The sequence below is a fragment of the Balaenoptera ricei genome, chromosome 18 (assembly GCF_028023285.1).
Source record: "Balaenoptera ricei isolate mBalRic1 chromosome 18, mBalRic1.hap2, whole genome shotgun sequence".
Taxonomy (NCBI): Eukaryota; Metazoa; Chordata; class Mammalia; order Artiodactyla; family Balaenopteridae; genus Balaenoptera; species Balaenoptera ricei.
The window spans coordinates 20,649,264-20,662,835 of NC_082656.1; the positions used below are offsets into that span (position 1 = coordinate 20,649,264).

The 13,572-nt window shown below is 41.0% G+C and overlaps 2 protein-coding genes and 1 long non-coding RNA gene across 3 annotated transcripts in view; 2 read left to right on the forward strand and 1 right to left on the reverse strand.

Moving 5' to 3' along the window:
* Positions 1 to 13,572, reverse strand: part of LOC132352590 (uncharacterized) — a 426,053-nt gene that overhangs the window by 367,262 nt on the left and 45,219 nt on the right. The gene's annotated exons all lie outside the window — the stretch shown is intronic.
* The window catches only part of HTR2A (5-hydroxytryptamine receptor 2A), a 58,041-nt gene that overhangs the window by 29,262 nt on the left and 15,207 nt on the right, over positions 1 to 13,572 (forward strand). The gene's annotated exons all lie outside the window — the stretch shown is intronic.
* On the forward strand, positions 3,139 to 3,540 carry LOC132352609 (prefoldin subunit 4-like). The gene has a single exon (XM_059903183.1). It carries the CDS (start codon positions 3,139 to 3,141, stop codon positions 3,538 to 3,540), a length of 402 nt encoding a protein of 133 aa, XP_059759166.1.

The following is a 13,572-nucleotide window of genomic DNA, read 5'->3' on the forward strand; positions in this document are numbered from 1 at the left end:
GTATAGTTTGCCTTCCCTAATACATTAATTTACATAGAGCGTATCTTACACAGTGCTTACCTCTATTCTTAGATTGTGGTACCTACAGAATAGGCCCTTAATGACTGAACACACAGGGGGAAAAAAATGTTTTTTCAAGGAGCTACTTGCTGTGAGTCATCTCCTCTAAAGTGTGAAATGCTCAAATTGATTGGTTCAAAACCGTACGCATTGCCTATATACTGTGCACCAACTGCTGGGTTGAAGTACACTTACAGAAGGTACAATAATTTGATTCATTGTAATAGTCAAATCTGACAAGGAACTTCTTCGCTGTCGTCTAGTTCTCTATTTTGCATGCTTGCACAGAGGTCATTTTGAAGTCCGCAGCTAATTTCTTATGTCAGAAATTAGTAGGATCCTGCCCCAACTCCCAGGAACTAAAGGGCAGGCAACAGCAAGACAGTCTATTTTTGTCTTCTAAAGGGGGGTTGTCCCCTCATGTATCCAGTATTCCTCATTACCTTGGGCTCTTTGGCAATAGGTAAAGGCATAAAACAAACTGATTTCAGTTCGGTAATTAGTGATCCAGGAAGTCTGGGCAATAGATTAAGCCAGAGAAGGAACATCCTATTCAGAGTTGTAAGAGAGGCACAAATGGGCTTTTCCACCTCTGCAAAGTAGCACTTGGAGGAGGGGAAATTTCTCCAAAATAATTCATTCCATCTGCTTCAGCCCCTACAGGACTTCTATTTGGGATAAGGTTTTAGTTGATAAGAGCTAATGGGTTCTAAGTTATCACCCCTTCCAGAAATGGGTGCATTTTAAGTAGAGATTGCCAGAAAGATCAAGACGTGCAATATAAAGAAATTAATCTGTGATGGGAAAATTTGGGGAATGTGGGAGAGATAATTTGAAAACAGACCTTTCTATGTCTCCCAAACTATATCACAAGGGCAAGTTTACTCCTTGGCCCACAGCTGATTGAGGATGGGGGAGGGGTGGTGGAAGGAGCTGTGTTGGTATTTGTCGCTGGGTCATGTGTCTAGAGGTACTGAAAATTTAATAATGGTTTTGGGGATAAGGGAAGGACATTTTTCACAATCTAAAAGTATGTCAGTGAGAAGGAAGCTGCTTAGGAGAAAAAATAAAATAAAATCATATCCTTTGGAATCCCAAACTCCAAGTTTCAGAAATGCTAACACTCAATAGGATTTCATCTTATTCTCCTTTTCTTGCTTCTAAGCTTTTCTCCTCCATTTGGCTCTGAACCTGGTTGCTTTCTTCATTTTATCATTTTGGTTCCGTTTCCTACCAGCTGTTATGAAATGACTAGGTCCTTTTAAAGGGATAAATTCCTACTTTCCCACTTAGTTTCCCATTTCTGCCTACAACAAAAACATCTGGTGATTCTAATATTAAGTAATCAACCTTTTCAACATGGTGATTAAAAGATATATATCTGAATTTGCATTCATTTGTAGAAATTCTTCCTGGGAGCCATTCATTTTTCATCAAGCTCCCTGTGCTTTTCATTACTTCCTTCCATCTCCCTGTGGTCAACCTGCCTGAGTAAGCAGCTCTATTTCACTCCAATCTCTTGCTCGGCAAATGTAAAACCATTAGCACATGTTAATAATAGTAACCCATCAGACTTCATTATTTCAGTAATGGAATCTGTCAAGGTCAGCCACTGATAGCTGTTAACGACCACTTTGTTAATAAATAGGGGGGTAACTGCAACAATATTCATTTTAAGCAAATAAAATATGTTCTGATTAAGAATTCATTCTGCCCAGTTTGAATCCAATTAAGCCAGCTTCTGGAGAAAGGCTCACTCAGGATCTCTCTGCTTAAGAATATAGTCATAGAGACAACATAGTATAAGTTGGACTTCTTTCCATAAAGCTCTTCCTCTCTTTGGAAGCAGTAGAGCTTTCCTTCATCCAAAAGAAAATAAAGGAGCTCGCTCTGCAATCCTCCTTTGCCACAGACCTCCCCATCCCAGGCCCGAACACAAACCTACACCCACACACCCTCCCCCCAGTTTACCATAACTGGCACCATGGTTTTGCTTTAATTTGTTCACGTTACCATTGGGGATTTCTTAATTAGTATGGAGGTTTCCATGTATTATATAGCAACATAAAGTAGACTTAGACCTCAGATTAGAAGTCCAGCCAGGGGAACAGTCAAAATATTTAGTACCCTTTATGACACAGACACCAACCCAGGACCCTATAGTACAGTGAGAGACAAATATGTAAACAAAATATAATTTGAAGCAGATAAAAGTGCTATGAACGAACAGGACATAGTACCACGATAGTAATAATGGTAACTATTTAGAGAAGATGTTCAGGAAAAGCTTTTCTGACCATTTTTTATTTCAGCTGAAACTTGGAAACTGAGTAGCCATACAGTAACATCTTGAGGCCTTGGACAAATTACTAAAAACCTTTGTGTCTGATTATTTGGGAAAGAAAAATGCCTGTAGATACTAAGTTATAGTAGTATTTTCTTTTTCCCTGCATGTTGAGTATTGCTGTCTCCTTAGAGAAAAGCAGTTTTTCAGAATGAAATAATTCCTGAACCTTAATATTGAGAGAAAAGGATAATGTGACATCACTACAAATACTTTACTGCAGATCAAAGTTACAATTGTTTCTTGTAGTGAACAAAAATTCCAGTCTTTTAAACAACTCATGGCTCCAGTAGAATGAAGAACCAAGGGTTATGGCCCATCTCTCCTGCTTTTCTCAATAGCTGCTCCTTCCCTTCACCCATCTTGTCTAACTTATCAAGTGGCCAAGTCAGAACCCCGAGCATCATTCTTGCCATTTTCCTCGCCTCCCAGAGTCCATGGTCATGTCTATTATTTCTGTTGCCTCAATATCACCTGATTTCATTCCTTTTTCTCCATCCCCTCTGCCTTGGCATTCATCTGAGACTTTACCTTTTGACAGGAATCGCGCTATATTCTCTAAAGTGGTCTGACTTATTCCCATTTCTAGTTCATGCTCATGTTAGTGCCCAGTCTAATTTGTAAAGCACAAATATAACCAGGTCTATCCTCTGCCTAGAATCTTATTGGCTCCTTCCTAGTTCCTTGTGCACCAAGCATGACATGGAAGGCTTATCAAGAATTATTCTCGCAGGATGGCGGCCACCATGAAGAAGGCGGCTGCAGGAGATGTCAATGTTACTTTTGAAGATCAACAAAAGATAAACAGATTTGCACAGAATACAAGTAGAATCACAGAGCTGAAGGAAGAAATAGAAAAGAAGAAACAACTCCAGAATTTAGAAGATGTTTGTGAGGACATCATGCTTGCAGACAACGACGGCTTAATGATACCTTATCAGATTTGTGATGTTTCCATTAGCCATTCTGAAGAAGAAACACAAGAAATATTAGAAGAAGCAAAGAAAAATTTGCAAGAAGAAACTGACACCTTAGAATCCAGAATGGAATCAATTCAGCAGGTGTTAGCAGATTTGAAAGTACAGTTATATGCAAAATATGGGAGTAACATAAACCTTGAAGCTAATGAAAGTTAAACATTTTATAATACTTTTTTAAATGTTTAATAAACTTGAATATTCTTTAAAATGATAATTTCCCTTCTCCAAATGATGTGGAAAGCAAAACTTTTTTTAAATTTTCATTTATTTAATGGAAACTTGCCTATTTTCAGGTCTTGCTTATTTATATTTTTAAAAGAAGACAATATTCATCTATGTATTTTGCATAACAATTATATCAAGTGTAGGGGCTTTATGTCATGTTATTAAAATCAGTTAAGCAATCATTTACGTTTCTGTATTATCATTTAGAATATTTGTGCAATTTTTATTACAAGAAAATTTAACAGTTAAAAAAAAAAGAATTATTCTCTGCCTTTCTACTCCATCTCAACCCTGTTATGCTACCGGCAGCTCTTCATTGTGTTCTAGTCTCTTTCATCAGGATACTCCCTCTCTCTGGAGCATCTTCCCCTTCTTTATTACGACCACTACTGTTCACCCTTCAAGACTCAGCTCGGCACTCATTTCTTCCTAGAGTCCTCCCCTGACAGCTGTCTGAGGGGCTTGTCCTGGAGGAATTCTTAGCACCTTCCTGGTCCAGACTCATATCTGTTTACTAAGAAGCTCCAAATCAATGTGTCCAAAACTGACTTATGACTTTCTCCCTAAAACTTGTTTTCTATTTCAGGTTCCACTCTACAAAGCTAAAACACCTTCAGTCTTCATTTTTCTTCCTGTACCCACACCTAATCACTAAGTTCTACTAATTCTCTTAACGTCTTATGAATCCTCCACTTTTCTGTCCCCACTGCTGTCTGTCACTTTCTCACCCTGTGTACTGCATCAGCCTCTTTACTGGTCTAGTTCCCTTCTGATCCATTTTCCACACTGCCAGACCTTTCATCCGATCATTTCCATTCTCCTCCTTAAATCATTTAATGGCTGCCCATCGCCCTCAGGATAAAGTTAAAACTTCTCCAAATGACTCACAAGGCCCTTCAAGATATAGCTCTTGCATACTTCTTCAGACTCATCTCTCTCTGGAGGATACTTACCTCATATTGAATGACTTTCAGTTCTTATTATGGGCTGTGCTTTCTTGTCTCTAGGGAATGTATCCAATTTGTCTGGATAAAGCCTTATTTTGGAGGTCTCAGTTTTTGATCCCTTTCTACAGAAAGTTTTCTTGATCTGTCCCCATATCCAAGTGCCCTTCTGTGCTCCTCATTGTACCCTGAAACTGCTGCTACCCTAGGATGTATTACCCTGTTAGTAATGCCTTCTACTGAACTGTAAACTCTGATGTCAGGGACTGTTTCGGCCAAGGTTGTATCCTTGGTGCTCATCATCATGCCTGACACTTAGGAGACATTCAAAAATTATTTTCCCCATGAATGATAAGGAGTTAGATAATGATATCCCTTTAACCTAAGTTACAAGCCTTTTCATAAGAAACCCTGATCCCAGGATGAAAGTACTGTGAGACAGCATATATAAGAACCACCATACTAGATATACCAGTAGCCCCATTCGCCCTAGTATTTTGTACTAAGAGTTGAACAGGCTTCATTAGAGAAACGCAAGCTGATCTTACCTTTCACAAACTTTAAGGCATATATAAGACTCGTACTGACTTAACAGATCGATACTCCATAAGGTAGAGAGCTAGCCAAGCCCCACATCCATATAGAAGACTCATTTCTATTCAAAACCCTGCTGCAATTTTTAATCTCTTGAGTTTCATAAGCTCATAGTGAGTGAAGTAACATTCCTACGTCTTTACTTCCTACCTATCTTTGTTGGGAAAAAGAGAGGTTGAGTAATTAGGTTTATTGAGAATTCACTGGAAAGAAATGCAAACACTAGGTACAACTTTACTTCAAGTCTTTTCTAAATTGCCTATTAGGTTGATTAGAAAGCCATGAGGGATTACTGTTTTGCTTTATTTTAATGAGGGATTTTTACAGAGAAAAACTATTCAAATTGGGTACTCTTATAAGGAGAATGAGAATCATATTGGCAGGACACAAATGCCTGAATCTTGTTCTTAACCCACTGTTTAGAACACTGTCAGTTTTCCAAGAGAAATGTATAACCAGAGGATGAAGCAGGACAAAGGATCGTTCTACCCCTTTTGTCCTAAATCCAATCTCTTATCTTGAATATCAAGAATATACCAGCAAGGAAGAGTTGTAAGTATCAGATGGTGGTAGCCAGAGGAAAGACCCTTTGCCCCAGTGCCCAGGGTTGTTTAAGACCTTTGGTAACTCTTACTTCTACAGCCTCCACCCACATCATCTTAAACATGTACATTCAATGTGGCATATTAATGTAGCCGGGTCAGCTCTGATCGTTAGATGTTACATTGTATCGACACTTAGATGTTTATTTTGAAAAGGTTACATATATGTGTTTCGGATTTTTTCCAGATCTTAACATTTTCATAGGCCCTTCAGAACACCAAAAGGGGGCCACCTGCCACCCCACCTCAGACCTTTTTAGGGAAAGCAAGCTTTGGAGTTCTGTCCCCTGTTATAGTTTGTCTGGCTACGTGTAATAAAGAGCATCCACAGACGCAGAAGCAAAAGCCAAAGAAAAAGGCGGCCAGGGTATCTCCCAGCTGGGACCCGCTTCACACTCCAGACAAGGGAAGAAGTGGAAATGCGAGACAGCCCCCAGCCCACCCTAATGAGATCTATTTAGGGTCTCACACAAGAAAAATGTGAGGTTGGATCATGTGAAACTGTACTTTCTGAAGGTCAAAGGTAGCTAACTATCGGCCTTTTCAATTCAGTGAGTGTCCTTGAATCTGACCGACCCACAGCGTCACTTCTCCGGGGAGGCAGAGTGAAGGAAAGAGGGTGTACTAGCTTCCTAGGCCGCCATACCAAAATGCCACAGACTGGGTGACTCCAACAGGAATGTATTGTTTCACAGTTCTGGAAGCTAGAAGGCCAAAATTAAAGCATCGGCAGGGTTGGTTCCTTCTGCAGGCTGTGAGGGAGAGTCTGCTCCGTGCCTCTCTCCCAACTTCTGGTGCTTTGCTGACAATCCTTTGCATTCCTCGTCTTGATAGATGCACCACCCAACTTCTACCTTAATCTTCATGGAATGTTATCCCTGTGTGTTTCTCTCTGCACCCTAATTTCCCCTTTTTATAAGGTCACCAGTCATCCTGGATTAGGGCTCATTCTCATGACCTTATTTTAACTTGATCATCAACAAAAACTATTTTCAAATAAGGTCACATTCACAGATACTGGGAATTAGGACTTCAACATCTTTTCCAGGAATACTCTTCAACTAAAACCGGGGGTTTGGGATGGCTGGCAGGGGAGAGTGGGACGTAATCTATGATCTTAACCAAACGCTGTGATCTGTTTTTCCCTTAATCAAATGTTAATTATATGATCACATCCCTGAACCTAGGGAGTCTCTGCTGACTTCTTTTATTAGTGACGTACACCATAAAATCCCTGGGAAAAGTTCAGCCTAGAAAGAGTTGAAGTCAGGTAGGGCCAGACCTGGAAGAGTGATATTTTACTCTAATAGAGGCTAAAAAAAAAAAGAAAAGAAAACAAAGAAAAACAGACCACGACTGGAATTCCTGACAATAAAAGTCAATTCTAGCAGCTTCTACCTCAAGCCAGTACAAGCCTGAAATGAGCTAAATCGTATGAGCTCTATTATGTGCCCCTCTTGTAGGCTAACAGAGAAGGAGTCTAATTAACTAAGTTTTAACAGAGTCTAAAAGCAATCATAACTGAAGAGAGTACTAAAGGTATGGCTCACAGCCACGGAGGAATACCTAAGCCTTTGATATTTGTAACACCACCTACTAGATGATTCTCTTATTCTCAGAGCATTGATCCTCCCATCACACATCAGTTAATGAACGTTTCTGTCCTATTCACACCACAAGAGTTCAAGTTCAGCTAACATCTGTGAGCATCTCCTAAAAGATGCCACTGGGGGCCTTGCCACTTTCTCTCATTTAATCCTCACAACAACTCTGAGGGATAAACTTTCTTTGTTAGGAAAGAATCAAATCCCAGACTCGACACTGTGTCCAGAGCCCTCCCCCTACAATTTGATAATGTTCTGAAGGAAAATATATGTGCTGCTGATGACCAGGACCCTTCGGGCTTAGTTCCTCAGGCTGGTTTCCCTTTAGTCTTCCAGGTTTAAAAGTAAAGAAGGGCCTCCAGGTGCTATTACAAAGGCAGATTCACTGGGACTGCAGACTACCTCTTCTAAACCTAACAGAAGTGGGGAACTGGGGAATCAGAGAACTAGCATAAAAGCTGTGAAAAACCTCTAGGAAAACAGAAGGTGATCAGGTCCACACGTGGGAGACACATAACCCAGAGGGGAAAAGCGCCGAGACCCACAGACAGTGCAGTGGGCTTCCCCTTAGAGCCACTGCCCTTGGCCGGGACTGCTTGCCTGGTGACCAAACAGAGAAACAGAAACCTTGGCTGGTACCTCCTCCAGCCGGTGGGCTAAGTTCAGGCCCAGGGCTGCAGATCTTGGCCTTCGCAGCACATAAGAATCACCTGTGGAGTTTTAAAACCTTCGGTCCTAGGCCTCACCTGGGGCTCAAAGTCAGATTGTAGGTTCAGTCCAGGTGTCAGTATTTTAAAGCTCCGAGGTGATTCCAACGTGCTCCGAGGTCGAGAACCGCCGAATCAAAGCACAGGGAAAGGGGAGAAGCAGCCAGCTGGCCCCCGAGCTTTCTCTCCTCCTGGTCCTCCCAGCCCAAGGGATAGGGGATTGGGAGCTAGAGCAGCAGCCCACGCAGGTATCCAGGCAGGGTGTGGGCAAATGGGGGACCTTTGAGCCCACCTTTTAATGCTAGAGGTCCTCTGCCCTAAGGTCCATCCTCCCCCCCCCCCAAATAGAATCACCGGGAGGCACACAGGCTAGGGCGTGAGCTGTAAAACCCCTTCTCCTGCTAAACACAATCAGCTGTGGCAGCTTAAATCCTCAGAACAAACTCAAGAAAAAATACTTAGGCCTATGAGAAGCAAATCTGTAAAGGAAATACTAGTAGCCCAACGTTTACCTGACCATTCAGAAGTAACACACCATACAAAGGAACAATAACAACCACACAGATTGACGCAGGCAGCAACACTGGATGCAAAAAAGATAACATAAGAATTCCCAAGACCTTTATGACAAAAAAGCCTTAAACTGTTATAGACAAAATAATAAGACTTAGCCAGTTAAAAAGATACAACATGTTCATATTGGGATAATTTGACATCGTAAATTGCAGAACTAAGATGTTAGTTTCCCCCAAAATTAAACCCACAGTTTCAATTCAAATATCAAGAGGATTTGAGGAACTTGACAAAGTTACTGTAAATGTTTATGGGAGAACAAGTCCATCACATCCGTAGCTTGTATGAGGAAGAGGAAGGACCAAGGACAAAAAGGCAGGGCTTCTGTCCCCCAGTCTCATGCTTATTTCACCCCACATGGCTACAGCTGTGAATTGCACTTTAATAACAATAAATAAAGGTGAAAGGCAAGGCTGCTTTTCATATTGTGGAACAGTTTTCTTCCTCACAGGAAGGTTTAAAAGTTCATACATGAGCTTGGATGGCATCAAAACTCATCAAGTTTTGAAGAGTTTGCCAGGTGAATCTCACTCCAAATGAACAAAGGCAATGCCATCAAAACAGTGGGAGCAGAGGACGCTGTGTACAAGCAAAGGCTGGAGAGGCCCCACTCTCTGACTGACCCCCTGAATGTGCCTACTTACAGCAACACCCAAGTATCAGAGAAGGAACCCATCCAGGCAATGTGTGTTCCCTTCCTGTTGCTGCAGTAACAATTATCACAAACTTAAGCAACACTTCTGTCAACTTAAAACACACACACAAATGTGTTACCTTCAAGTCTAGTTAGAAGTCCAAAATAGGTCTTACCGGGCCAAGTCAAGATATCAGCAGGGCTGCGTTCCTTCCAGGGGCTGGGGGAGAAAGCATCACCTTGCCCTCTCCAGCTTCCAGAGTCCACCGGCCGCCATCTTCCAAGACTGAATCACTCTGAGCTAGCCCTCCCGCCTCCCTCTTCCACCTTAAGGCTGCTTGTGATTACAGTGAGCTCACCTGGATGATCCAGGATCCTCGCCCTGTTTGAAGGTCAGCTGATTGGCATCCTTAATTCTCATCTGCAACCTTAAGTCCCCTTTGCTGTGAAATACAACACATTCAGTTTCCTGGAGTTAGATGTGAGCATTTCAGGGGATCATTATTCTGTCCCCCACAAAATGTATCAGTTCAAGAATTTAGTGGGCTGGAGCTGGTTAAACAGTGTCTTTGCTACTGTCACGAAGTTTAGAAAAGCAGTGAGCGTATCATCAAGAAGTTCACAGTTTACTTAACCGGATCCACCACTACCCTACATGCCCAAAATGTTGTTAAAAGGAGGGTCGGTCTCTCTCTCCCACTTGCTCTAAAACCATCCTACCCTTGTAAACTGGACAACTGAGCAATTTTTCAGAAGTTCCTGTTTCCGTTGTATGAAAGTTATCTTTTGTCTATGTGAAAGTATTCTTTTGGTCTTATTCTAAGAATTGCTTCAATTTTAATACGTATGTAACTGGCAAATTACCTCCTCCCCAGGATACTAATGTGTTTTGTGGTGTGTGTGTGTACGTGTGTGTGTGCGCATGTGTTTTAACCTGAATACACAATTCATCAAAAAGCTCATCCTTTTATCATTTTCCTGCATTTCCTTAAAATTAACTGGCTCATTAGATTTTTGAATGTGACTTGGGTCTCTTGATGTGTTTTTAAAGCATAAATTGCTTCCATATTCTCAGAAAAGCACTCTCCAGGAGATATGGAACTATGAAGCTGTGAAGCTGTGATTTTATCAGGAGGCACATACACACACACACACACACACACAGAGAAATGTAGCCTTTGTATATCCAGGTTCAATGGTCCAGAATCATTTTTGTGTTACAGAGTATTGCAGGATTACCTTTCCCCTGAAAATTTTACACAGTCAGAAGAACATAAACTTTTGCATTCATTTTCAGAGGGTTTCTGCCCCACCCCCATCCATGAAATCATCTAAAGGTTAACTTGGAAGAAAAGCATTCAACATCAGCACAGGTGTAGGATATCAATCAGCCGGAACCCAGGGAAAGAGAATGAGTGTAAAAAAATAGTGGAGGAAATTGCAATTTTTAAAATGTTACAATTGTTCACGTTAATGTAAAAATGTCAAATTAAAAAAACTGGGAGATGTGCATTAAAGACTTATAGTAGATAATTCCTCCTTAACTTTAAGCTCCTGAACGACAGGTTCCATATCGTATCTCTTCATTTTTGTTTCTCTCTCATGGAAAGCCATGACTGGCCTTCCCGTGAATAGCATCTAAATGGCTCTCAATGTGAAATTTAGATACAAAGAAAGAAGGAAGCCTGCACTCAGCAGCATGTTTCATAGCTAGGGCCCAGCGTGAATTTCAGGATCCAGACCTCATGGTGCAGAATCCAGGAGTGATGTGATCTGTTAAGTAGCAGATTTGCTGAAATGAGGTAGTTTGACCCCTCGAGCCTGCACGCCTGACGGCTGCACTGCGCTGAGGCCACAAAGCAAAGAAACATACACACTCTGGAGCCAGACTGGCTGCATCTCAAAATCCTAGTTCCACCTCTTACTGTGTGACCTTAGGCAAGTTACTTAACCTCTCGGTGCCTCGTTTTTCATCAGCAAATGGAGATAATAATAATGCATATCTCACAGGGTTGTTGTGAAAATTAAGTGAGCTAATTTGTGTAAAGCACTTAGGGCAGTGCTTAGAACATAGAAAATATCATACAACTATTTGCTACTACTATTATATTATTATTATTATTATTATTACCATCCCTACCACCACTACATAGTGTCCCTAAAGAAGCGTTAGGCTGTAAAGATGAAAGATCTTATTAACTGCAGGGTATTAGAGAAAGGGTACTATCTCTTGAAAGCCCTCATATTTAATAGCTTTACCTTCATCACCTACAAAGACCTAATTTGACTAGAATTTCGACTGCCCCAAATGACCTATATTTGGGCAACCTCTTGCCCTTACCCCTATAACCAAGGTAATGAGAAAGTCTATTATCTAATCATAATTGCTTTCTGCTCTTCTTTTTATGTCCCAAAGGCCTCTGAATTTGCTTGTTCATTTATTCCACGAATCTTTATTTATTTTCTAATGCTTAGATACTGTGTGCCAGGCACTATCTTGGGAAAAGTCCCTGATTTTTATGGAGTTTACATTCATGGAAAAAGACAAACAATAAACAAGCAAATAAATAGACCAATAAAAAAAATTCGTATAATGACAAGTGCTATAAAGAAAACAAATCAGGGAAATGTGCTATAGAGTGACTCAGGCAGGGTGAGCAAGGGCTAATTTAGGTTAAGTTGTCAGGAAAGGGCTCACTAAGGAGAGGGAATTAAAACTGATGCTGAATGATAAAGAAGGAGCCAGCCATGGGAACACGGAGGACACGTTCCTGGCAGTGGGAACAGCAAGTCCTAAGTCCTATGTGGAAACCAGCGGATGGGGTTGAAGGATCAGAAAGAAGCCAGTGCAGCTCAAGCAATTCATCAAGAAGCGATGAGATGTGCGTTAGGAGACAAGGAACGAGAGGGAGGCTGGGCTGATAAGAGAAGGCCTTGCAGCCAAGCTAAGGAGGTAGACGTTATTCTAAGTGCAATGGGTGATCTCTGAAGGGTTCAAGCAAAGGGTTACATGGGTAAGGGTGGACACAGTGAGAGCAGTGGGGAAGCTCTTGCAGTAATCCAGGTGTGAATCTTAATGGCTTGGAGTATAGAGATGGCAGTGGAGATAGAGAAAGGTAGAGAGATTTGGATATAAAATATATATTGGAGGTAGGATTAATAATATGTTGGTGAGTTTTTTGCAAGCACAGGATAATGAAAAGAATGACTCTGGTTTTTGAGCTGTGTACCTGGATGGTTGGTGGTGTCATTAACTAGGACGGGGAAAGTGGAGAAAGTTGGCGGAGCGCTGAGGGATGCAATCCAGAGCTCTATCGTGGCCGTGTAAAGTTAGGATGCCTATCAGAGACGTCCACGCTGCAAGGCCAAGTAGGCAACTACATATTTGTTTATTGCTTATGAAAGAGTTATTTGTGACCTTGAATAGGATACTTGTATTGAAGAGCCCTGAGAGTGAAGTCTAGTTATATCAATGGCAATGCACAGCCCTTTTGTTTGTTTTCCACTTCTATCTCCTGTTTCTATTCCTACCTCCAGTGTATAAGGTCCCACATAATATTCACTTGAGTCTCAAGGCTCTTGACCCATGAACATTCTTAATCCCTAAAACTCAAAAAAGTATTAGTTATAAAGTGAAAGCAGTGAAGGAGCGAACCAAACATTCTGATGTAGTCAAAGACCACTAGCCTAGGGACCATGAAGCCAAGGTCATGACAAAAAGTGAGGTACGGGGGGTGCCGGGTGGTGGTGGGATGAATTGGGAGATTGGGATTGACATATATACACTAATATGTATAAAATATGTAACTAATAAGAACCTGCTATATAAAAAAATTAAATTTAATTAAAAAAAAAACCCATATAACCCCAGACTAACCATGAGAAGGACATCAGACAAATACCAATGGAGACTCACTCTACAAAATATTTGACCAGTACTCCACAAACTGTCAAGGTCATCAAATATGAGGAACGTCTGACAAACTGCCACAGCCGCGAGAAGCCAAAGAGACATGACCCCAAAATGTAGTGTGGGGTGCTGGATGGGATCTTGGAACAGGAAGAGGACAGTGGGTAAAAACTGAAAAGATGGGAATCAGGTATGAACTTACAATAATGTATCCATATTGATTCCCTAATTGTAATAAACATACCACAGTAATGTAGTGTCTGTAACAGGGGAAACTGGCTGTGGGCATATGACAACTTTCTGTACTATGGGTACATTTTTTCTGTAAATCTAAAGTTCTTAAAAAGTAAAGCTTATTAAAAAAAAAAAAAAGGTACAGAAGAAAACAAATGATT